We start from the raw sequence: 26,886 nt of genomic DNA, 5'->3' as shown, positions 1-26,886 counted from the left end.
CCAAAACAGCCCTAGTTTAGTGACTTCCAGGAGATATGGCTTTATCTAGGTGTGAGAGACTGGGAAGATTCTAGAGGGAGGATTTTAAAGATCTTAAATAGGTTTTCAGCCACTGGACTAGGATATATGTTAATTATTAGGTGGAGAGGTGGTGGGTGGTTCCAGTAGTAGTCTCTTTTTATAACTGTATTTTTAAAGTGTGTCAAGGAGCACCTCAGGCAAAGGACGGGTCCTGCTTCTCAGTGGGGTAAGTATATAAACCCAAAGACAGAAAAATATCCACAGAGGACAGTAGAGTGTTTGAGACAAGCAGAGTGGTTTAATGCTGAGGTGCAGTGACGTCACGTTTAAACACACTGCACTGAAAACAATACAAAACACATACCTCTTGCAGTAGCAGATGCAGAGCCACGCTAAGCTCACCATGAGCACAACCAAAATGAAAGTGGATACTGTCACGTAGAGTATGCTCCATTCTAGAAAATAAAACAAGAGATCGATGTGCAAAGGTATCATGAATGTAACTGTCTCAATAACTGATCCCATGAGGTGGAGTGCGGCTTCATTTTTCATTAAGACTGACTGGAACTTGAGCGTTGTTCTCTTAAAAGGGAATCTGTAAAAATGACATCACCAGGGTCCCTATTTACCATTGCTGAGACTTAGACTTCCGGATCAAATAGTCACAGGTTGTAAGTAAGATATATTTTTTCTCCTGCCAGCCCAGCAAATTCAGCCTGAGATCTCAAAGTCAAACTGGGTTCTTTCCAGCTTGGGCATTTCACCCAAGTGAGACGTGTACCTTTATGCACCTTCTGTACAGTACAGCTCTGATAAGGCACGTGATTGATGATAATGTGCTGTTAGAAAAAGAATTCCTTCATATGAAGAAACTGAAAAAAATATCATAGGATCAGGGAGATCCCTCCTGCACCCCAACGTTCTGCCCAAACCCGGAGCCTCCTGCTGAGCCCAACTCCCTCCCAGAGCCTGCACCCCTCACCCCCTCCAGCACCCCAACACCCTGCCCCAGGCTCAGCCCAGAGCCCTCTCCCACACTCTGAATCCCTTGGCCCCAGCTCAGAGCCCGCGCCCAACTCTCTGCCCTAGCTTGGTGAAAATGAGTGGGGGGGGGGGGGATGGAGTGCGCAGGGCCTCAGAGAAGGGGCAGGGTAGAGGGCGGGGCAAGGGTGTTTGGGTTTGTGTGATTAAACAGTTGGCAACCCTATGTACAAAACACATGGGTCCAGATTCTGATACCCTTGCTCATGGGGAGTAGTATCTTATTCCTCGAGTGATGCTACAGAAATTAATCAGAGTACTTGAGGAGTAATGTATTTCTCAACATAAGAGTAGGAGACTGTGTCCCATGCAAAGAATAGAATTGTATTTTGGCTAAATGAATGCTATTAGAAATTTTTAATTAAATTAAGGCTATTAAAACTAAATATAGAAGAGGAGATTGCAAATAGGATGTCAAAGGGGTATGCCTAACAAAGGAGTGATAGTCCTGTCAAACAATAAAACGTAAACCAGTGAGAACTAAACTCTATTTTCCAGAGGTAACTGTAATACATGGGAGATAAAGAAAATTAAGAAAATGGTGAAAGTGGTCAAATAAAAAAGCCAAGTTTTTAAAACTCACGAGACTGTTTAGTATAAAACACAAGCATTTTGTAGCTACTGCTACAAATATCTAGGCGACCGTATTAAAACATGCTGCTCAAAACACATCTGCCAGAATGCTGTGGAGTGTTATCTGTGTTGTTCCTCTTAACCTGAGCAGAAATCAAACTCCCAAGCAACTGCAGGTGTAGTACCAGGATTATCTACAGAAACATCCATGTGGTCCAAAATAATTTCAAAGTGTCCCAGAAGTAACATTTAGCTATTTTTATACTTTTTTCCTAAAACCATTGTGCAAAATTTGAAAAAAAAAAAATTTTAAATGACACCGTCTAGTATTATTTAGAAGATTCTCAATCGCTTTAAACTCTCATGCAGATCATCTTCCACAGTGTAATATTGAGGGACTGGACAGCCAGAGAGCCCCCCAATTTTCTTTCATTATTCATTTCCAAATTTTCTCCATTTCCACAAGTAATACAACTCCAACTGTGAGGTGCATTCTTCCTTCCTTCTGTGCATGTAACTGCTAATGCCAGTAATGGGGTCACAGCACACACGGAGGTGCCCAGGCCTGTGAAATGTCCTGCAAGTTGCTGAGTTCCCTCCACTTTGACTGCGGTTTGTGGTAGTGAGGTGTTCTGCACCTTACAAAATGGAACTCTGACAAACTGTTTTGGGGAAAAATAAATCTTAGTAAACAGCCAAGGGGAGAAAGAATTGGAGAAAGGAGACTGAATTTCCTGCAATATACATTACACTAACATTATCTCTGTCTTTTTTTTCTAAGCTTTGCCTGTTACATAAAAATAAATTTCCCCTTTAAAGAAGCAGCTACATCAAAGTCAATCCTATAAGGTGCTGAGCACTCTGGTCCCATCTGGCAATTATGCACATACTTTCAGTTAAGCACATGAGAAGTCTTACTGATGTCAATGAGATTGTTCGTGTGCTTCAAGTTAAGCAGGTCCCTAAGTGTTTTGATGGATCAGGCTAGAGCAGTGGTTCTCAAGCAGGGATACTTGTATCCCTGGGGGAACACAGAGATCTTCCAGGGGGGACATCAACTCATCTAGATATTTGCCTAGTTTTACAACAGACTACATAAAAAGCACTAGTGAACCCAGTATAATCTAAAATTTCATACAGTGACTTGTTTATACTGTTCTATATACTATACACTGAAATGTAAGTACGATATTTATATTCCAATTGATTTATTTTATAATTATATGGTAACAATGAGAAAGTGAGCAATTTTTCAGTAACAGTGTGCTGTGACACTCCTATATTTTCGTGTCTGATTTTGTAAGCAAGTAGTTTTTAAGTGAGGTGAAACTTGGGGTTGGGGGTACGCAAGACAAATCAAACTCCTAAAAGGGGTACAGTAGTCCGGAAAGGTTGAGAGCCACTGGGCTAGAGTGCTTGGCACCATGCAGGATGAAACCCATACGGACTTGCTTCTCTCATGTCATATGACTGCATTTCCTTTTTTGGTTGGTTGGTTCTGGAAGAACAGTTGCGTGTATTGTTCATTGTTTTTCAGCATGCGTAATATTCATAGATACATTTACAGAACTGCTACACACAGGAAAGGGAAATCATTCTTGGAACATGTCACAATGTCATCCAAACTCACCACAATTACTCTCTCCATCATTCAGGTAACGCTGGATCAAGTTCTCCATCCACAGCTGATAGCAAATACAACGCTTTGTGATGGGGTCACAGTGACCATGTCCAGAGCATTTTAAAAGGCAGACTAAGAACAGAACAAAGGTGAAGATAATTACAATGTAAAAGGGCAACTTGTAAAGCACACTCTGTTGAGGCGCTAACGTGGGGGCGGGAGGGTGCATGGTGCATTCTCTTGCCCACAACTCCAGTGCAAATGAAAAGGTCACTTAGAAATCCAACCGTGAAAATTTCACTGATGTGTTTCCATGAATCATTGGTAGACAAATATACCCCAAACCATTGCTTTAACTGTCACTAATAAACTGAACCACTGCTGGTTCCTAATCTGCCAGTCATTTGTTGGGGGTCTGAGTTAGGCAGATTTACTTTAAAGGCCCAGCAGCCTGGTGGGTGGGATCAGAAAGATGAAAATATATTATCCAACTGAATAGCCAGCCAGGGAGCCAATGTTAATTTACTGACACTAGACTTGGAGATCGACCTGAGTCAGGGAGTTCAGTTTTATTTGTTTCTGTATTATTTATTGGTATTTCTATGGTGTATAGTCTCCAGAATTCCTGAGTACTTGAGAAATATTAGTGTTCCCAGACACCAGCATAATGATCATCATACAAATACCTGAAATAAATGTACCATCAGAACTTCTTAGGGCACAGCATTCATATAGTTAATTTTTAATCGTTGTAAACGCACCAAGATGTAGTGTGATGTGTGTATTTTATCAAAATATAAAACAGTCAAAATAAATTGCTTTCCAAAAAAAAAAAAAAAAAATACATAAAACTTGCAGCAGCTGTTTTTTTTGCCTGAAAACCTGCTATGTAACTAAAAATGAAGTGAATACAAATTTGAAAATTATACCTCATTTTCTTCTATTTCAAAGTGGGAAAAAAAACACTTAATTTTTACAGTATAACAGCTGTAGTTTTTTCCTCGCGGAGTAAATTAAAAAATAAGCCATATTAATCAATGAGCTACAGCTTATATCTCTTCCCTTGCATTCTGATCCTCAATAAAAAACTCCTCTTTGGCTATAAATTATAACAAATTCAGATCTGTAATGCCCCAGTGTCATGAAGTGTTCTAATTCCCAGCAGCACTGCAACTTTATGGCAGATTAAAACTTGAAACTTGGCTTGAAAGCCCAACCATCATTGTGAAAAGATCTCTCATTATGAAGAAATATGAGGGGCCTGTCTTCACCAGAATATTTATCACATTAGGGGACTGGGTTATAATACAATGATGGCCTGACTATTTCGCCTGGGGAGATGGGAACGAATCATATTATAACTCTGTTGGAGAATAGAGTAACAACCTCAAAGGAACCAGGGATAACACACAAATTCTATATTACGGTTACAGCACCGTTTGTCCCATCCACAGAGTAAGAACAAACAGTGTTCTATCCAGGGATGAAAGTAGAAATAGGGACTTACCAGTACGGGCTGGGTTGGGGCCGGCTCTTGCCCCCGGAAGGGGCGGGGCTTCTGGCAGAAGGGGTGGGAGTGGGCGGGGGGGGGGTCAGAGCCAGCCCTGACCCGCCCTGTACCGGTAAGTGCCCTCCTCCTCCAGCCGCTGCTGGGAGCCCCAGGCCCTTTAAATTGCCACCTGGGGAAGCCGGGCCGCTCCAGTACAGCGCACCGGCTCTTGCCGGTATGCCATACCGGGGCGTACTGGCTTACTTTCACCTCTGGTTATATCACAGCTGGGATAGTATAGTGTTATAACATGGTTTCCCAACCGAGTATATTTCCTAGTATACAGTAAATGAGCCTTAGTTTACAAAATGATTGACAGCCGTCATACTCTTTGCCACTTGTATCTTTAAAAGGAAAGCAAGTAACTGGCAAAAGTCTGTCCTAGACAAACAGATATTTCAAGCATTATCAGCCTCATCATTCAGAAAACCAAATGCAAAACAGTGCAGAAAGGAAGCTCCTGCATACTATACCATGTTGCTATGCTAATTAATATTCTGATGGCTGTAAAACTCAAAAATAGGAAGCAGCAGGCAGAACGTACCAGCTGTGTCAACCCGCAGAACTTTAAAAAGCAGGAAGTCAGCCTTCTCCTTTAGCAGCTGCACGTGCAGCATCCGTGCGACATCTGAAGCCTTTATGACTTTGAAAGGATGCCCATTCTGCACATAGAATACAACTGCTGTGCTGCAGAGAGAACGCACAAACAAAATTAAGATTTATGTTGTCCAAGGAACTAATATTTTTCAATTTGATTGTAAGAGCCCTTACTCTGGAAATTAGAAGTTTAAAATCGTTGTCTTTGGTGTATAGATATTATTTAATCTGCCACCGGATTAACCAAATTCATCACAGTGACATGGCTCTTGCATTACCATGCAGTTCAGGAGCAATAACAGTTCTCTAGCTTCTCAGCTTCATGGGAGAAAGCTGAGGAGAGGGGGACACACTCTTCCTTCCCTCGTCCTCCCATTTGTTAAACTTCCAGGCCCACTTCAAAGCCCCCTCCCACACCCTACCCTGCTTTCCCACAAGCATCTAAGTCAGGGGTCGGCAACCTTTCAGAAGTGGTGTGCCGAGTCTTCATTTATTCACTCTAATTTAAGGTTTCGCATGCCAGTAATACATTTTAACATTTTTAGACGGTCTCTTTCTATAAGTCTATAATATATAACTAAACTATTGTTGTATGTAAAGTAAATATGGTTTTTAAAATGTTTAAGAAGCTTCATTTAAAATTAAATTAAAATGCAGAGCCCCCGGACCAGTGGCCAGGACCCAAGCAATGCGAGTGCCAATGAAAATCAGCTCGCCTTTGGCACGTGTGCTATAGGTTGCCTATCCCTGATCTAAATTCTGATCCAACACCCATTGCAATCACTGAGAAGACTGGATCAAGGTATTGGAGGACTGGCAATCAAGAGAGAGCCCATCTAAAATCATTATGTCGTGTTATGCTGCATTTGGGTGGGATGCTTTGGGGTGGGTGGGGCGGGGGGGGGGGGGGGAGTCTTTTACTTGGAAATTAGTCATTGGGGTTTGAAATACTGTAATGATGGTATTAGATTTTCTAATAGTGTATTTTTAAATTGGAGAGGTGCATAGAGATCTGAATAGATTCCAAAAAGGATCGATTAGTTAATTTAGGAAGACAGTTTAAAGATTAGTCATCTCAATAGATTCCATCAACTGCATTGTCAGGTCTCAGTAGATGTGCAAGCTACACTGAAATCTGTGGTAGGTTCAGCTGTGTACAACCATTTCCAGTCTTTTTGCTCTGAATCTGCCACTCAATGCATCCATGGTATATACGTAGAGCCGTACCAAATTCACAGCCATGAAAAACAGGTCATGAACTGTGAAATCTGGTCTTCCGCCAGGAAATCTGGTCTTTTGTATGTTTTACCCTATACCACACAGATTTCATGGGGGAGACCAGCATTTCTCAAATTGGGGGTGCTGACCCAAAAGGGAGTTGCCGGGGGAATCGCAAGGTTATTTGGGGGGGTGGGGCACAGTATTGCCATCCTTATTTCTGTGCTGCCTTCAGAGCTGGGCAGGCAGAGAGTGGTGGTTGTTGGCTGGGTGCTGAGCTTTGAAGGCGGCGCCCTGCCAGCAGCAGCGCAGAAGTAAAGGTGGCAATACCATCCCAACACCCCTACTTCTGCGCTTCTGCCTTCAGAGCTGGGTGGCCAGGGAGCGGCGGCTGCTGACTGAGGGTCCAGCTCTGCAGGCAGCAGCGCAGAAATAAGGGTCCAATACCATACTGTGCCATCCTTACTTCTGCACTGCTGCTGAAGACAGTGCCGCCGCCAACAGCAGCACAGAAGTAAGGGTAGCAGTACCACGACCCCCCCCCCACAATAACCTTGCGACACCCCCCCCCCACAACTCCTTTGTGGGTCAGGACCCCTACAATTACAACACTGAAATTTCAGATTTCAATAGCTGATATCATGAAATTTACGGTTTTTAAAAACCTATGATAGTGAATTTGGTAGGGCCCTATATACCAGGGTGGGCAAACTAGAGCCTGCTGGGGAGCTGGGTCTCGGGCTTGCCCCGCTCTGGCACTCCAGCTTGGGCACTGGGTTGGGTGCTGCACCACACGGCTCCCAGAAGCTGCGGCATGGCCTCGCTCTGGCTCCTACATGCTCCAATGGCCCCCTCCGGCGCTCCAATAGCAGTTGCAGGGGCAGTGCCTGCGAATGGGGCAGCATATAGAGCTGCCTGGCCGTGCCTCCGTGTAGGAGCCGGAGAAGGGACATGCCACTGCTTCCAGGAGCTGCTTGAGGTAAGCGCCGCTCGGAGACTGCACCCCTGAGCAACTCTCCACACCCCAATCCCCTGCTCCAGCCCTGATCCCCCTCCCGCTCTCCAAACCCTTCGATCCCAGCCCAGAGCACCCTCCTGTACCCCAAACCTCTCAGCCCCAGCCCAGAGCCTGCACCCCCAACCAGAGCTCTCACCCCCTCCCACACCCCAACCCCAATTGTGAGGATTCATGGCCCACCATGCAATTTCTATTCCCAGATGTGGCCCTCAGGCCAAACAGTTTGCCCACCCCGATATATACACACTTCTCCAGGCTACTCAGAAGCCAGGTAGACTGCTGAGCATGCTCAGTGAGCTTCTGCTCTCCCAGGGGGCGAGATCCCCCAATACTGATTGTGAAAAACCATCTAAAGCACCTGGGGCATCAAAAATTTTAGAGGGGAAACAAAAAGTAGCTTTGATCATACAGACCTCGGCCAGACAAGTACATTTGTTTAATGAAACATTTGCTTATTGTGACAGTCTGTCTCACTCCATCTAGCCTTTGGAAGGACAAAAAGACAGTAAATGAAACAAAGACATCAAGATAAATAAATGCCGTCTCTTTGAAATAAAGGGAAAGATGTGAAAGAAGGGTCTGCAGGGAGGTTTTTTAAAATGAGGTTCTCCAGTTCCACATTCCTACCTCAGGGATTTTACCACCTGTAGAAGAACTTCTATTGCTAAAACATATGCTCCAGGGAAATCTCTCTCAACTTCTCTTTACTCTTCCATGCAGCTTGCCAAAAAGCTACTAGTGATGAGCTTTGGCGGAGTCAAGAAGAACCACAAGCTCATTTACTAGTTTTGAAAAGTAAAAATTTTCTTTTAAAATCTATCTTCTGCCATCCTGCAGCCCCAAAAAAGACTGTCAGTGAAAAAGCCATCTTGAAAGGAAAATCTGCTTATTGTATTTTGCTGGTATAACTTATATCAGTTCTTCAAGCAAAATAAATTATACTGGCAAAAGCACTTTTATGCCATCATAACTGCACCTATAGTAAAGCGTTTGCTCATATAGAAATGTTGTCATCTATTTTTTATATATATAAAACAAAAATCAATCTCATCACACACCCCTGACATTGCTAAATTAGCAAAAGTTTCTAGTGTAGATCTGGCCTCAGTGTAGCTTATTTATAAAATGTATACAAGTCCTAGTTCCTTGAAGAGAGCTGGTAAAAAATGGCACATAGACATCTCCCCTTTTGCAAAAAGCTCACATAAAGCTCAACAGCCCTGTCCCAAGAAGCAACTACCTTGGGCTGCCCCTCTCTCTGGTGCCTCTTTTCCTCCCTCAGCCTCATCACTTTTCACCTGGGAAACCCTAGTCCAATACTCCCCCTTGGACTGCAAGATTTGGAAAAGACGGTGAGACAATTTTTGCAGCTTCTCTGCAACGCAAAAGAAACTCAGAAAGGTCTAACAGCCCAGGCAAAGAAGAGTGCTTTAAGCCGTACAATATCCCTTAATGACTCTCTGGGTGCAGTTACTGTAGTTTCCCTAGGTACTTATACACAAATGACCCCTAACATGCAACCCATTAGCATCTATCACAATATTTTAACTTTTATTTTATGATGTCACAGGGGAGCTGTCACCTCCATAATCTCACACATCCTGATATCTGCATACCTTAAATCTGAATAGGCTTGTATCTTCTGAACTTTGATGTCTGAATCCAAGACATTCAGCAGCACGGCTAGCTGTCTCATCAGGGTGTCCTTTTGTTGCTCAGTCAGCTGGCCAACTGCAACTTGCAAAATCAACTCCACCAGACCATTTCTTTTAGGGTCTGAGAAAACAAAAACACACTGGGGTTTTTTTTTCCGAGACTGGTAAATATTTCAGTATTGAATGAAGGGTGTGATTAGTAACCCAGATTCCCCTACCCTTGATCTTTATGGGCGAAATAGTAACTTGGAAGGGTACTTAGATATTTTGGTATGTTTCAAAATTAACTAAGTTTCTATCTCATTACCCTCTACCCCAGTTAGTTACAATCCAGCACTGTTTCTACAAACAGGAATAAGAATCAATTAACCTTTTCAGCTAATGCCGAGTCCTGCAGGGGTTGCTCATGTATAAAGAGGCCAGACCCAGTTAGTTAAGTCAGTGGTTCTCAACCAGGTGTACGCAGAGGTCTTCAGGGGGTACATGTAGATATTTGCCTAGTTTTACAACAGGCTACATAAAAAGCACTAGTGAAGTCAGCACAAACTAAAATTTCATGCTGACAATGATCTGTTTATACTGCTTATATATTATACACTGAAATGTAAGGACAATATTTATAGTCCAATTGATTTATTTTATAATTATATAGTAAAAATGAGAAAGTGAGTACTTTTTCAGTAATAGTGCACTGTGACACTTATGTATTTTTATGTCTGATTTTGTAAGCAAGTAGTTTTTAAGTGAGGTGAAACTTGGGGTACGCAAGACAAATCAGCCTCCTGAAAGTGGTACAGTCGTCTGAAAAGGTTGAGAGCCACTGAGTTAAGTCACAATGCTTGAGTTCAGTCCTTAAAACCCTGAGAGTGAACTCACACTCATTTATATGTGATCCATGTAAAACAAGCCTGATATCACCTTCTCCTAAAAGCCTCCCTAAATGCTGTCTCATCAGTCTTTAAGGTCCAGAGTCAGGAAAAGCACTTAAGCATGTGCTTAAATCCATCATTACTGGGACAGCATGTGTTTAAGTGAGTCTAAATGAGGAATATAAACTTGGGACAGAAAAGTTTGACACATTTTTGAGGCAAAATTTAACTTGATAATTGTAGGTTTTGTTAAATATAATAAGAACATAAGAATGGCTATATTAGGTCAGACCAAAGGTCCGTCTAAGCCAGCATCCAGTCTTCTGACAGTGGCCAATGCCAGGTGCCCCAGAGGGAATGAACAAAACAGGTAATATTTTGCCCTTCTATAGGGCTTTACAAACATCGCAAGCCTCACAGCAACCCAGTGATATAGTAAGTATTATCCTGATTGTACAGATCAAGAAAACATGGCAGAGAGGCTAAGTGACTTGGCCACAATCACACAGGCAATCGGTGGCAGAACCAAGATTAGAATTAAGATCTCCCAAATACCCGCCTCATGCCTTCATCACAAAACTATCCATCCCCAAATAAGTTGTATAAAAAAATTTAAACCAAGAGAACATTTTTATATATATAACAATTGAAATGTTCTCTTGGTTTAAATTTTTTAATACAACTTATTTGGGGATGGATAGTTTTGTGGATGGATAATTTTATATATATATATATATATTATATATATAAAATTAAAGAATTCCAACTGAAATTAAGTCTTATTTAAGCAAATGAGGATTCCGTGGAAGCATTTTTGCACCCAAACATGGCAACTGGATGTGAGAACCAGGAAGTGTAACTGAGCGGTAAGTGACTAAAAGTAAAAGTGATTAGTCCTTTTGCACTGTCCAAACTGACTGAAATGCAAAACTGAAACAAATAATGGAAAATAAGTAATGTAGATACATCTTTCAGTTTTAATAAAGAAAAGGTGTCTTAATATAATCAAGAAAGCAACTTTTTTAAAAACTATGGGGCCTGATTCTCCATGGACTGAAAAGGATGCGAGCATTTATACCTGTGCAAAGTGGACGTACAATAGTATCACCAATGCACGTAAAGGGAGAATTCAGATGACAGTATTTTACACCCACTTTAAACAGGTGTAAATAGCAATGCAAGGTGGTGGTGAATCAGACCCATGATTTTTAACCTGACAGGATCTTGCCAGCAGCAAAGAAAAGAATGTGGAGGTATACACAGCTTATAGATGACCTTTTAATGATCATACCAGGCCGCACTTCAACAGTGGCAGCGTCAATAGCTGAATCTCCTTTAGCATCTGTGACTTTCAAGTGAAAAGTATAGAGTCCTTCCACAAGATTGGTTAGCTGCAGAGCTGCCTCATGGTCTGAGCCATGAATCACATCCTGCAAAATAAAGATAGCAGCAGAGGGTTAAACTCCTTGAAAGGACAGAAGTTTGCGAGCTGTACATCAATCTAGCTGCAGAATGTGAATTCATAGATTCCAGGGCCAGAATGGACCCTGTGATTATCCAGTCTGGCTCTTGTATAACACAGGCCATTGAGCTTCTCCAAAATAATTCCTAGAGCACATCTTTTAGAAAAACATCCGATCCTGATTTAACAATTTTCTGCAACAGAGAATCCACCACAAAGCTTGCCCTCGGACCTTCAAAACAAACAACAAAGGGACCACCCTGAAAGAATCCTTCCCAGGGTTTACAATGGACCAGTGCAAGTATGGGAGGTGTTAATTAAGCTATGTCTACACCGCAACTGGAGGTGTAATCTGCAGTTTGTGTAGACAAACCCGTGCTAGTTTTAATCTAGTTAGCTCTCTAAAAATAGCAGTGAGGACACCGCACAGTGGGTTTCAGCATGGATTGTACAAGCCACACCGCTGCGCCCCCTCACTGCTACTTTTAGCAAGCTAATTAGATTAGAGATAGCACAGGTATGTCTGCACAAACTGCAAATTGCCCCTCCAGTTGCAGCACAGATATAGCCTTAATGCTGTGTACATGCCCATGCAGTGTGGACACCTTCGATAAAGCTAGTAAAAGGAGATTGTGTGTTCAAGGCAGACATATAGTACTTAGATGCACATTTGTTTGAAAATAGAAGATTCCGTCTACATTTTTGTTTTTAAATTTTATCCCCATATTCTTAATTCTACCTCCTTGGACTCTAAACAATTCCTCTCCTTCCTTGGTGTTTATGCCCTTTATATGCAGGCTTATCACTCTCTGCTGTTGTTATGCTAAGCCTATTTAGTTCTTTTAATGTTCTCACATAAATCACTCCCTTCAGATCCATAATCATTTTGCTCCTCCTTCCCCCCACCTCAGTTCCTGCCAATTTGTCACCATTTTTCTGATATCAAAGAGCTCTGACCCACACTCAACATTCTGGGGGTAGTTCCACCAGCGTCCTATTGAGCTAGATCATCAGCTCTTTGGTCTAGGATAAAACCAGATTGGGTTCTTATACCATCTCACATTGCAAGTTCATATCTGATTTGCTGCTTTCCATCATTCCTCAGGCTTTAGCAGCACTTTTGCTTTCCAATGATCTTCCTCCTTTTTGAATATCTGCGTTTCACATTATTTTCCCTCCGGCGCATTAGCTCGTATTTTTCCCAGATGAATCTCATTTTACTATCACATGGCCATATTTCTAAGCTCTTTATCTAGTGTCGTTAGCATCTCTGTCCTCACTGCTCTGGCCCTCCGAACAGAGTATACTCTGTAAATGTAATTAAAGTGCCATTTACCCCTTGTACCAGTTTATTAATATAGAGTTGTGAAATAAAACCAGATGTAACACCAAACCCTATAGCAACTGACTAGACACATCTGCCAGCATGGTACATTGAAGTCAGAGGGCTTGCATGAATGCAAGAGAGGGCAGATTTTGTCCCCAATTAAATACTTTCAAAATACTTACACCAGCGGCTGGGCTCTGGCCATCCCGAATCCACAGATACGATACAATCCCTTGGTCGTCAGTAGACCGTGAGCCATCCAATGTAATGGAGTTATTCGGAAGCACAAGAACGTGTTTGCCTCCTGCATGAGCCCGGGGAGGAATGTTGTTTTCTAACCACAAAGACAGTAAAGCAGGAGGATTTTCTCTCAAAAGGTGCAAGATATAAATGACACACAACTGCAGAGAAACACACACAGCCTCTCCACAGTACAATCCTCGGTTTCAGACAGTCAAAGGCAAGAAAAATAATTCTGTTCAAAAGTGTCAGCAAGGGAGTAGGTGAAATTCAGCCTCAGTGAGAGAAGGCAGACGATTCTACTGATGTCAATGAAGCAGTTACGGCAGGGCTGAATTTGACCCCAGGATTACTACAGTCTGGAAAAACAGCTGCATTACTGACAGGATTACTATTGAAGGGTACTCCCACTTTGAAAAGTGACCCTGTAAACATGGCACTGTGGGGTTCTATATTTTCTGTCTCTCAATTTCCAGATTAGATTTTCTCAGTTTACAAGGAAAAAGTTTTTTTCACCCCACAAGTGCTAGCCTCAAACTCAACTTGGGATCTGAGAGTCAAGCTGGGTTCTTCTCTTCTTGATCATCACCGCTTGTACAGCCTCCACAGCTCATATGAGGTCCTCAGAGACACCTGTGCAGCCATGCTGTCTTCAAATTATGCCCTCAGCAATACCTGTGCAGCTCCTTTGCCTTCAGTGAGTTTGCACAGGTCACCGATTGGATGTGTAACTGGAATTTGGTAAACAATTCTGTTGATAGCGACAAAGAGTCCTGTGGCACCTTATAGACTAACAGGCGTATTGGAGCATAAGCTTTCGTGAGTGAATACCCATTTCGTCGGATGCATGTAGTGGAAATTTCCAGAGGCAGGTATAAATATGCAGGCAAGAATCAGTCTAGAGATAATGAGGTTAGTTCCATCAGGGAGGATGAGGCCCTCTTCTACCAGCTGAAGTGTGAACACCAAGGGAGGAGAAACTGCTTTTGTAGGGCCTCATCCTCCCTGATGGAACTAACCTCGTTATCTCTAGACTGATTCTTGCCTGCATATTTATACCTGCCTCTGGAAATTTCCACTACATGCATCCGACGAAGTGGGTATTCACCCACGAAAGCTTATGCTCCAATACGCCTGTTAGTCTATAAGGTGCCACAGGACTCTGTCACTTTTTACAGATCCAGACCAACACGGCTACCCCTCTGATACTTGCAGGGCTGGCTCCAGGCACCAGCCCACCAAGCTTGTGCTTGGGGCGGCACCTGGAGGGGGGCGGCGCGGCGCTCCGGCCGGGGAGAGCGGAACCCCGGCCGGGCTCACCGCCTCCCCCTCCCCCCCCGCGGTGCTCTGGCCGCTGGGGAGAGTGGAGCCCCGGCCGGGCTTGACGCCGGGGAGAGCGGAGCTGCGGCCGGGCTTGACGCCGGGGAGAGCGGAGCCGCGGCTGGGCTCGACACCCTCCCCCCGGCGTTCTGGCCACCGGGGAGAGCCGAGCCCCGGCCGGGCTCTCCGCCCTCCTCCCGGGGCTCCGGCCGCCAGCAGAGCCGCGGCGGGCTTGCTGCCCACTCCCTGGAGCTCCAGGAGAGTGGCCCGCAGGCGGGCTCGGCGCCCTCCCCTGCCGCGCTGGGGGGGAGGGGGCGGGAGGCTTTTTTGCCTTGGGCGGCAAAAAAGCCAGAGCCGGCCCTGGATACTTGACAGTTCTGTTGATGATGCACATGAAGAAGAGAGACCAGATCTTCCCCCAGCTATGCTGGCGCTGCAGTGCTAACCAGAGCAAAAAGCCTTAAAAAACACATTTTTGTTACAAAAGCCAGCTCTGTTGTGTAAGAAGGTGCCATATTTACAGAGTGGAATGGCAGGTAAGGCTACAAACAAATTAACTTGGCAGAATACACACAAGCAAAATTTTGCAATAAGGGCCTCAGCTGATTTGCATGCAATAGAACAGAGTGCATCTTTAACACAGGGATGCAAACCCATGGAGATCATCGGCCCCTAGATATTCAGACCAAGAGGGAACAATAGATGCTGGGATTGGCCACCCCCACCCTCTGCATCTCTCTATTAAAGATGAATGTAAACTGCAGGGTGAAATATAGATTGCATTTCTCTCCAGAGTTGTACTTGGGCCACTCCTGTTATACAGTGCAGGACAGCAGACAAACTGCATTGTAACTACAGCAGGGTTTTCTGCAGGGATGAGTGTGGGGCAAAACACTGTTTCTCTGTCTCTGTCCTATAGATGAACAAACATGTACTTACTGTGAGATTTTAGCTGGGACTTGAGCCTGTGTTTCTTGAGTATTACTTTAACCACACAGGCAGCGGCTGCTAACTCTGAGAGTGCAATATTACTCTATTCACAAAGGATACATGCGGAGGTTAACACATTCCCGTGGACATTTATTAAACAATTAATACCTGTATTATTGGTGTATGTAATTAACACAAAGTCCTAAAAGTAATTATATTACAGTCACATAAACAATATCTCTTGATTAGATATTGGTTTTAGTCCAGTAGGTGCTCCGAGTTCCCTTGAAACCAAACCTGTAATCTAGTTCTGTACTAATTTCCTCCCATTTTCTAAATGATCAACATAAATCGCATTGCTTTGCACATGAAGAGGTGATTTGATTTACCTTCCTTCACTGTAACAGACTGTGTAGCTGTGCTGCTTAATCCCTGGTAATCTTTCACCGTCAGTTGGAAGTGATAGGTACCAACCTGTAGACCACTTACAGTTGCCACTGCTTTGTCAATGTTTCCTATTTGCACAGTGGTTGGCCCACTGAAACAAAACACCACAGGAAAATAATCAGGACAAATTCTCCCCTTCGTGTCACTCCGTCATTCATTCTATTTGCATTTATGAAGCACTTATAACCACAGTGTTTAAGCACCTACTGTACTGGAATTACACCAGGCATGAATTTGGCTCATAGAATTTGAATTTTTATACCTGTTTTACAGATAAACTACGGCATGCAGAGGTGCCCATGGTCACACATCAAGTCACGAGCAGGAAAAGAATCCAGGAATACTGATTCCCACTCTCCTGCTTTAATATTTCAACACCACTTAAGGACACATTTGCTGTAAACATAGGAGTGCCACACAGTCACTAAATATACTGAGTGCCAGCAAATCGGGTGCCTGTTGTGTCACAAGTGTGACAGCTGAATGAGTTTGTATCTGTTACTTTTTATTAAGTATCTGGTCACTTGCTACATACAAATGCAATTACAAAGTTTTGTAAAAAATATTGTAAATCACTGTCCATAGATTTAAAGTTATAATACTTAAACATAGAAACAGTCCAGTGCAGTCTGTTGATGAAAGCCTGGACTCTAACATATTGGGGATTTAAACTATCATTCAGTCCCCTGTATTCACTGAGAAGTCTAGGAACATACAGTGGTAACTGTGTACATTACTGATGTGCAAGTCTCTGGTTCACTTTTTAATGGGAGATGGGTGAGTTCCTGCCATTCTTTTTACAAACTTTTGTTTGTACTAATCTGCCATGACTCATGACAGGATGCAGGCAGAAATCTCACAAGCTTTCAAGTTGAATCTGACATTCCTGTAGGCCACTACCAGACACGCTGCTAATCCCACTTAGCAGAATGGCGCGTAGATGCAACAGCATTACATGGCATCCAGGAAATCCAACGCCTTTTTGCTTTCATATTTTGGTTGAGGTGGGGAGGCAGAGGGACCCAGTATCAGAACACGATCCTTCCTTTCCTCCCACCATCCTCCTGGCTGTGTACAAACAGTGGTACTTTTCGTGTGAGTAAAGTTACTCAAATTTGTAAGTGTTTGTAGGATCAGGGCTGGTTTACAGTGAAAGAAACAGGCTGAAGGGTTTTCCAGTCAACATTGTGGGGCATTAGTTTGCTCTGTTTAAACCCTTTCAATCCCATCCTCCGCCAAGCAAAGCAGCATGAACCCCAAAGCTATTCTCAGTCTTGCAACTCCTTTATAATAGGGTTGGATACTCTTTCAGCCAAGCAATTGGACTAACCTCATTTTTACTAGATACCTGATATTTTCCCAGTGATAGAAAACAATGCCTTGGTCATCATGACTTTTGCTTCCATCCAGTGTAGTGCTTTCTACTGGAAATGTTAATTCCTTATCTGGACCAGCCACCGCTACTGGAGGACTGTTATTTTCTGTAAAAATATTTTTTAAAAATACAACATATTTCCTAATCAGTCACTTGTGAGGGTTATCAATCACTGGGACCATTTTTAATGAATACAGAAATTTAGATTTTATATGATAAGCTTCGCCCACTTGCTCAAAGAATATAAAGGCAAGGATCCCCAGGGTCTGGTTTATAAAAGAGTCTGCAAGATCCTCCCGGGTGTTAGTAAGTAGTTCTGCAGAAACCCTACAGTGGGACAGATTCTGTCTGGCATTTAAGGGAATGCTCAGAATGGGGCAGGGCATGTGGAGTTCTCCTCCCCCCAACCAGTGCCATTTTTACAGTCACTTTTCATGGCACAATCACACTTAAAGAGCTTTTGCATCTTTTCATACATAACATTTAAAAATGCTTTGCCCCCATCAGCATCGGGGTATTTTTTCCTATTTTATCTGTGTTCCACTTAAACTCCTAGTGGTCACGTGGGGTCAGATGCATCCAGCCCTGTGGAAGTCCACTGACTTCCACTAACATGAAAATGGCCCTTGATTATAAAAGAAGCAATCTTGAGCCAGATCTTAATCAGCAAAATGCTTTTGACTTCAATGGAGTTATGCCAATTTACGCCAGCTGAGGATTTAATATGAAACGATTCTCCTTTCAATCCTTGCTGATACCGTTACGTCACAGTTACGATCCCATTCCCCAGGATATTGGGTCATCCTTAGACCAAAATTTTCAATTTTAAAAGGCACAGACATGGGCTGCATTTGGGATGTGTGTTCCTGATCACTGCAGTAAACAGCTATAGTAGAGCTTTACTGCAGCGAGGTCATCTGCATAGAACTCTATTCTCAGGGTATGTCTACATGGCAATTAAAAGCCTGCGGCTGGCCTGTGCCAGCTGACTTGGGCTCACGTGGTTCAGTCTATGAGGCTGTTTAATTCTGGTGCCAACATTTGGGCTCAGGCTACAGCCCAAACTCTGGGACCCTTCCACCTTGCTGGGGCCTAGAGTCTGGCAATCGCATTACCCAGAGAAAACCTTCATGAGAATCTGATGAGACCTAGACCATTTGGGGTGTCCACCAGTCAGCTTCAAATCCAGAAGATAATTTGAAAGGGGAAATCTTTGAACATTCATAGTGCAGTTTTCCAGCAACACTTATCAAGCAAGCCTATTGAGAATTCAAACCACAAAAAGGAATCCTGAAGGTGAACTGCAGAGCAAAACGAAAATTGAGTGAAGCACTGATTTATGTGCCGAATGACCTCGCTAAGCGGGCTGGCTGTGCAGGAAATTCAGCACAGAACTGCATTTCAACTTTCCAAAAGTCAGTTGTGCTGAATGCCTTATGCAGTCTGCTTAGTGGGAGCTTTCAGCACAAACAGACGTGCTCTAGTCTATTTTTATTTTTCACTTTGCTGTTCACCTTTAAAAGAAAAAGCAAGAGAGTCTTTGATGCAGCAATCATTGGATACTCAGTCTGCCAGCTGAGAGATTCAATGCAGAAGCGACTCAGGTAAGCAGGGCCTTCAAGAACAGCTGTAATTATGATGCTGATGTATCAGCTACAAAGCTAAAGCTGTTTCCAGTCTACCTACCATGTTGTACAATCACAGTGACCTCAGCTGTGGACCGCTGTCTCGCTGAGTCTGTAATAGTCAGCTGAAATGTATAATCTCCTTCCTGCATTGCAGATAACTGGAGGTATGGAGTCCGCACTCCCTAGTCATTAGGTAAAAAAGAGGATTATAGGAGATGAAGAAAGAAAAAGAAAAAAAGGTACAAAATGGTCTAAACAATACAACTTTGTATAGTAGCCAACTAACAACAATAAACACTTTGCTCAAATGTGTCTCAAGGGAAAAATACATATAAAAGCAAATTTCAGGTACACTATTCAGACTCGCGTATGCAAACAGCAGTATTTCATTTGTAGTCAAATTAAAATTTCTTATTTTGCTATAATTGCTGATTGTTTTGAAAACAATGGCAATGAACAACAATAATTTCTTGTGGCGCACATGTGACATTTACATTCATAATTAACAAGTTAAATTATGATCATTATTATTACAACTTGTTTCATTTCCTTGAGGATATGTCCTTTTATTTAAACACGGCAAAGCTGTTTAAATGTAATATTTGTAAAAAGAACAGCTTCTCTCAGTTAATATGAACACATAGTTTAACTAAAATGTCATTAAAATGCAAAAACAGATTGCATTCATATTGGGAAGATAATATAGGTTTGGGTATCTATTTCATATCAGTAAGACATCTTATAACATTATATTTTGTTTATTGTATATTATTGATATTTTCACTAGAAGACAAAGAAAATATTTAGAATACAGAAGGCCCAAATCCTGGACCCACTGAAGGTTAATATCACTAATATCATAATAAGTTATGTCACTGACTTTAGTAGGATCGGATTTGGTCCTAGAGGTAAATTGCCCATCAGGTACTCTCTCATAATGCTCACCACACAATTAATGGTAATCCGATATTTAAATATAAAAGTGTGTAAAGGGCCCTTTATAGCTCACCTCCCAACCACCATATTAATAAGTGATCATTTGTGGCATCATAACAATGCATACCATAGCAAATTATGATGCAGCACCACCTATGTCTTTGAATAAAGAGGTCATTTAAAACTAGCTAAAGTGTAATTTTTATTATTAATTACCCAGAGCTCATTTCTGTACTAAAAATCAGCTACTGGCAAATGCAACAGTCCTCACATCCTCAGCTTTGTAGCCACGAAGACTATTCCCAGTTCTTGAGCAGAAATTGTAACATGCCCTCGCATTTTAGCATCAGCTAATTGATGAGCCCATTAGACATATTAAGCCAGCGTCCCATTCACACAGGGGAGTTGCTTTGGGCTGTAGTAACTCCCAGAGCTAGTTACAGGTTGTACAGACACCCAATTTCTCAGACTTAGAGCTTGTCTGCACAGTTTCTGTACCACTGAATCAATTTAGAAATCAATATAGCTAAAAATCAGTGCAACCTTCTATTATGAACAGTTATAGCAGTAGAAAGGTGCTTATATGACTGGGAATAACTCAGTCCATATGAAGGGTTTGTACCAATTTAATTATAATCAGCTTCTAAACTAATATAATTATAGTGATACAAAAACAGTGTTGGCAAGCCCTGAAGCATCCTCATTTTCAACATGGACAAGCCCACGTATCCTACAAAAGTGGCTTCTGTGGTTCAGCTGCTCTGGAAATTAATTAAGTCAACTCACTGCAGAGTGAAGAGCTGTGGCCTTGCAGAGTGCAAAAAGCCCTGGATAATTTTCATTAAAGTGAGTTCTTAAAAGGGAAACAGCCATAAAAATTAATAGAGTAAATTGGCTTAACTTTAATACGACTGTACAATGTTACTGAGAGTGGAAGATACTGTTATGATGAATGTTGAGGGACTGAAGCTGATGGATCTAAAAGCTGCATTCTATTCGTGACAAATGTAATAAGCAGTTAAGCTTATTTTTGGAGTAAGAGAGCTGAAACAATAGGATCCACCATGCAAACAATAGGCCACATGCCCGGCTGGTCAGAAGCTGATCTATGTAGGTGCAGGGGTTTCACTGGGGACTGAATGCAAACATAGGGGGCTGGGTATTGTTTGGTGAAGCCCCCTCTCTCTGTGGGAGAAGCAGCCAGCAAGGGAAGCACTGGTAATGTGTGTCAGAAACCACAATGGGGATGGAGCAAGACCATGGCTGGAGCAGGACTAGGAACAGGGCTGGAGCAAGGCCATGCCTGGAGCAGACTAAGGCAGGTAGGGGAGAGTTCTAAGCCCTGGAGTGACATTGAGCAGACTGGGCTACTGTTCCTCCTGTGAGGCATATATACCTGCCCTGAAAGTCACCAGGCCAGTTCCTGGCTTGTGGACTGGCTGGAGCCTAGCAACGGAATGACTCATCAGTGCACAGGGCCGGCTCCAGGCACCAGCGCAGGAAGCAGGTGTTTGGGGCGGCCAATGGAAAGAGGTGGCACGTCCAGGTCTCCAGCGGCAATTCGGCGTCGGGTCCCTCAGTCCCTCTCAGAGGGAAGGACTGGCTGCTGAATTGCCGCTGAAGAATGAAGCGGCATGGTAGAGCAGCCACCGAAGTGCCACCGATCGCGGCTTTATCTTTTTTTCCCCTCTTCGCCGCTTGGGATGGCAAAAAAGTTGGAGCCGGCCCTGTCAGTGCATGTGATTTAATCAGACTCTAGTTCAGGGATGACTCGTCACCTTACAATGTGGCCCTGGAAAAAAGCCAAGTGAGAGTGGGCAGAGTGCTGGCTGGAAAGAGATTTGGAAATGTGAACAAAGAAACTGTCCTCTTATCTGTCCCTACTGTGTTCAGGGAAACAGGACTTTGCGTACATTCTTTTTACATAAACAGGATTGTGTCAGAGAAATACCTGACTCCACCATCAATTTCTCCTCCTAATGGAAACAACTTGCAAGACCCTGAATGCTTGAGACAGAAGGGATAATGCTGCTATTAACAGCTGGATGCAAGGAGAGAAACTGGGAGCTGGTATTCCTGTTGAACCAAAAGGGAACACATAATGGAGCTGCTCACAGAAATCAAACATGGCCAAAATAAATTAAAACAACATCTCCAGACTCTAAAAAGAATTTAATACAAGAACTGCATATTTTGCATGAGTCAAAAGGAGTAACAATATGTTTTAAGTAACAACTAGCAAATGTGGTGAGTGACAATTTCTAGGTATTTATTTGCTGAAATTAGAAGCAAAGATAAAACAAGCTTTTGATATTAAACAAGAAGTAAGCTTACCTGCATTGCTACTACTTTGCCTTTACTTTTGGGGCTAAGCGACCACTCGTAGCTGACAATCTCATGATCATCACTGCTCTGGTTTCCATTCAGCGTGATGAAGTTTTGGGGCAAAGTTATTGCCTGATTTGGTCCTGTGTTGGCAATGGGTGGGTAATCCACTTGTTTGTTGACTGTCAGAGATGCAATTGTGGAGTTAGCTGCTCCATCTGAATCAGTTACTGTTAACCTACAGGAGGAAGGAGGATATTGAAAATTCATTAGTTTGGATTTCTGCCAAGTTCTGAGTTCAGATGCCCAGGTTTCTCCTGCAGCAGGAGATGGCAAAAATAACACCTAAAACAAAGCAAAGTCAAGAGCACTTTCCCACGCGGATGTAAAGTGTTTCTAATGTGATCAACTGCTACAAAGGAAATCCAGGTCTTAGGTAAATGATGCGGCAACGATTTTCAAACACTGCCTTGCACTGTACTGAAAATATACCTGAAATTTTTAAACTCTCCCTGTTCTTGACCACAGATGAAATTTTGACTCCATTTAAGTCAATGGCAAAGCTCCCATTGACTTCAACAGAGCCAATATTTCATCCCAAGTCCCAAATTCCTAACACTTACTGAGTAAGAACCCAAGGATTTAGCTCCCCATCTAATTCCTGTTAATAACTGAAGAAAAGATTGTTTGAGAAGTTCTGAAATTAGATACCAGACATAGCAGAGGTGAAGAAATTAACATTCATAGTGTCCTCTTTTTCCTTTGTGGAACTAAAATTATTTACTTTATTGGGGTTTAGCATCCTCCAAGTTTTTTGAAGACAATGTCAATGGAGGCTAAGTCACAATACCAAAACAATGACGTATAAAGCTATATTACTGCTAACAAACAAAATGGAAATCCCATTATACGTTAAATTACGATTGAGATCTAAATCTACAAGTGAATGAACTTCTGAGGTAAAGCTACCTGGTTTAGGCATTTATACCGTGCTCCTCATTGTGGTATCAGAACACATCTTTAACTGAATTCGGGTGTATTTAATGTACATAACGGAACACTTAGAGGGAGTGCACTTTGAACCTGTCCACAAAATTGGGCAAAACTAGTGTAAAGCGATTCTATCATGAGGGGAAGGATAGCTTTGCAGTGAAAGCAAAAGGACTGGAAGGTAGGCGCTCAGTGTTCTATTCCCAGCTTTGCCACAAATTGCCTTTGTAACCTTAGACAAGTCACTTTAATGTCTCTGTACTTCAGTTTCCCCACCTGTACATGCGTATAATAAATGGTCACCTGACATAGGTCCTTTGAGACTTAATTATTGTATGAAGAGCACTTTAAGATCCTTATTCGGAAGGGATTCTAGAAGCATCCCCAATATGGGCAATGGGTCAATTTCCATTCTCATTTACACCCCTGAGAATATGGAGTAACTCATGAAGTCATTAGAGCAGCTCCAGACTTACATCTGCATAACTGAGAACACAATATGGACCTAAGCAAGTATTAGCACACAAAGCTTGCATAGAGCACCACACTTTACACACATGTACGTGAACTCTAAGTTCCAACACCTCAATGATGTTCTGTTATGTTAAGAAGCAATTTTATATTAAATTTAGAGCTCGCATTAGCGGGCAAATCGCCCGGTGAAGTCCATGACAGTTCTGCCTATAAAGGGAGTGCAAGACAGGGCCCTAAACTAAAAGCTGCTAGAAAATGGAGAGTTTATCATACTGAACAAGCACTCAGAATTACAATGACAATCTTTGCTGTTGCACAGAAACCTGGATTGGCTCCAGTTTCAGCAGGCTATGCTGGGAGGCAAATGGTAACAGTGAAAAGGCTTTACTGAAGAAGTTAATGATTCTTGCAATATTGACTCACCAGAATGCTTTGCAGTGCTGAGTCTCCTAATCCCATTCTGTCTACAGTTAGTTCTAGAGCCTGACTACAACAGCTGACTACATACGGATACCAAGGACACTTGCCAACTTGTGGAATGAAAAATAATGAAAATAGTCTCTCCTCAATTATAGAAAACATTGGGGCAGGGCGGGTGTTGCGTTTCTGATGTATCATTTTGCATAACACCACGCTGCAAAGCAAATTTTGATTTGCTGCAACATGTCAGTCGTGTGAAATCCATGTAAGTGTTTCTGCATTATCCTACTCTCTCAGATTCTGCAACAAGCTAAACTGAGGGGAATAATTAGTCAAAGACATAGCCCTCTGTTTGAGGAGGCAAACATCACCACAAAGAATATTGTTTTATTATTTGTTTTACCATAGTACCTAAGAGCTCTAGTCAGGGACCAGAACCCCAGTGTGCCAGGCACCGTGCAAATAGAACAAAAAGTTGGTTCCTGCTCCAAAGGACATACAAAAAGAAAAAAATCTTGAATTAAAATCATGATGTGAGACTTGAAACACAGGAGGAGGGAAAGCAGCCCACTTACCGGAAAGTGTAATTTCCGGGAACAAGGTTAGACAAGTGCAAAACAGGCGTGTCAGCTGATGCCTTCTGTTCTCGCAAGGGACCTTTAATTTCCTCCCAGTGGTAGCTCAGTATCTTAGTGTCATCTCTACTTTCTACACCAATTAAAGAAAAATACCAGAGTCCCGTATTAGCGCTATGAATATTAAAAACTCTCATACTAAGAAACTTTAATTGGTTTTCTATATTTATCTTTTCAGACATGTTCACACACACATGAATACACAGAGCAATCTCAATTTGCTGACAAGTATTAAACCACAACATCTGACACACAGCAGTATTTCCCTATACTTAGAATATGATAACTCCTGGTTATGTTGAGGTAAATGTTGATTTTTTTAAATGGCAACAAGTGTATAATACAGCACTTACATTTAGAAGGGGGTATAGTTAGCTTCCTTATTCCATTTTAAAAGGGAAAAATAAATTATGAAAGGATATAATATACCAAAGAGACCATAGGTAATTGCACTCCAGCACTTAGGGTAGCTATCTATTTAAACTTCAATCCTGCTTAAATTTTAAAATATGCAAGTAGTTCCATTGGCTTTTGTGTGTTCAATGGGACTACTTGTGCATGTAAAGTTAAGCAAGTGTGGAAGTGTTTGCATGATTGGGGCCCAAGGGTTGGTGATTAAATAACACCAATAAAAACAGAAAGAACGGCTCAGATGATGATGAAGAATAAGAGTGATATTCAACACAAAGCAGAAGGAGCAAAGGCAGGCAGGAGCCTTCAGAAAGCTTAACTCTATACTGAAGCTGTGAAGAGTAAGAAAAGCGGTTGTAGAAGAGGTCTCAGCATCCCCTATGTCACATGGAGAGATTTCCATACTGGCCATGAACAGATTGCCATGACGGATGACAACGGGAACTGGAGGAAGGACAGGCTATGAGATTAGTAGGTCTGTGGGTCCAATGGCCCCCAACACACTGCTCAAGTGGAGAAGCAGCTGAGGGGGCTGCACCCTGGCCCCAAATTGGAGGATGCATTTCATCTTCCCAACCTCCCCATGCAACTTGATTATGTGAAGTCTGATTGCCTGAGCTTTCTGTGGGTGAAGAGAGTAGAAGGAAAGAAAGAGAGCTCAAGAGTGGATTATTCCATAACGAACTTCATTCAGCCTCACATCTTATACATGTTCAGCCTGAGTATCTCCTGCCATGCACCTTGTTTAGTCATATATGCCCTGATTCAGCAAAGGTACTTAAACACATGCCTAACTTTAACCACATGAGTAGTTCCATCGACTTCAGTGGGACCACTCACATGCTTGAAGCTGGGCATGTCTTAAGTACCTAGGTGAATCAGGATCTTATCCCTGTGCAAAGTGAATGTAAAACACTACCACCAGTAAGAGTGAACGAATGCTGACTTGATAGCATTCCCCACTCACATTCCCAGGCATAAATGACTGCAAAGTGGTGGAGAATTAAGGCCAAAGTCTATGCCCATGTTGCTTTCCACTTGAAAATGGATCTAGTGAGCGAAGCTTTCAAATTTTTAAAAAATAAAAGGTAAACAAAAACTAGAACTGAAACAATGGGGCTCAAATTTCCTGACAAACATCATAACCAAGTGTCACTTCATCAGCAGGACAGAGATAGAGGATGTAATGTTATAAACATATAGTGCCGAGACTCTTATATGATATGTTGGAGATGGTGGTAATAAATTAAATTTACCATCCATAAGAAACAACAACATTACAATTCTATATAAGGATCATAGCATAAAAACAAAGAGTTGCCCAGTACATACGACTGCCATCAATGAAGGTAGAAGTTGTAGGCAAAGACACCTCCTGTGCGTTGGGGGAAGCAACTGCTACGGGTGGTTGGTTTACTCTGACTGCTGTGTGAAAAAGAGGAACAGAAAACTATGTTTAAAGAAGACCTGTGCATAGAACTCTATTCTGCGGAGATTGCTATCTGCCAAATCTATAGGCAAATCAACATCCAACCAGTGAGCAGGAAGATTAATGCTTAGGCAGTGGGGAAAATAATGGAGGTTTTGTGTGAAATCAGATAGAAACTTTGCACCTAACAATGTATTATTTTCTATGATGAGAAGCTAAAGAACAGCACTTAAAATGGTGTTTTCTTAAAGAACTATGAGCTAGATAATTAAACAGGAGAAAGCCACTCAGCTTTGCTCAATATATTGTCTAACACTACCAGAAAATTGATTTCCTGCAAATTTTGAGAGTCGCAATGCAGTTTGCTGGATACAT

At 42.3% G+C, this 26,886-nt stretch overlaps 1 protein-coding gene across 1 annotated transcript in view; it reads right to left on the bottom strand.

Moving 5' to 3' along the window:
• The window catches only part of KIAA0319 (KIAA0319 ortholog), an 81,767-nt gene that overhangs the window by 8,773 nt on the left and 46,108 nt on the right, over window positions 1–26,886 (bottom strand). The window contains exons 8-19 of the mRNA XM_054020904.1: window positions 26,415–26,507; window positions 24,612–24,744; window positions 22,162–22,390; window positions 18,950–19,073; window positions 17,219–17,369; window positions 15,831–15,979; window positions 13,134–13,285; window positions 11,454–11,592; window positions 9,255–9,414; window positions 5,350–5,492; window positions 3,266–3,388; window positions 386–476 (exon numbers count right to left, since the gene is read on the bottom strand). Of these exons, the coding sequence (XP_053876879.1) occupies window positions 386–476; window positions 3,266–3,388; window positions 5,350–5,492; window positions 9,255–9,414; window positions 11,454–11,592; window positions 13,134–13,285; window positions 15,831–15,979; window positions 17,219–17,369; window positions 18,950–19,073; window positions 22,162–22,390; window positions 24,612–24,744; window positions 26,415–26,507 (1,687 nt within the window). The remainder of the gene's footprint in view (window positions 1–385; window positions 477–3,265; window positions 3,389–5,349; window positions 5,493–9,254; window positions 9,415–11,453; window positions 11,593–13,133; window positions 13,286–15,830; window positions 15,980–17,218; window positions 17,370–18,949; window positions 19,074–22,161; window positions 22,391–24,611; window positions 24,745–26,414; window positions 26,508–26,886) is intronic.

Source organism: Malaclemys terrapin, chromosome 2, assembly GCF_027887155.1.
Source record: "Malaclemys terrapin pileata isolate rMalTer1 chromosome 2, rMalTer1.hap1, whole genome shotgun sequence".
In the NCBI taxonomy this organism is placed as follows: Eukaryota; Metazoa; Chordata; order Testudines; family Emydidae; genus Malaclemys; species Malaclemys terrapin.
Note: the sequence above shows the minus strand (reverse complement) of the source record. Positions and strands in the feature narration are given on the sequence as shown.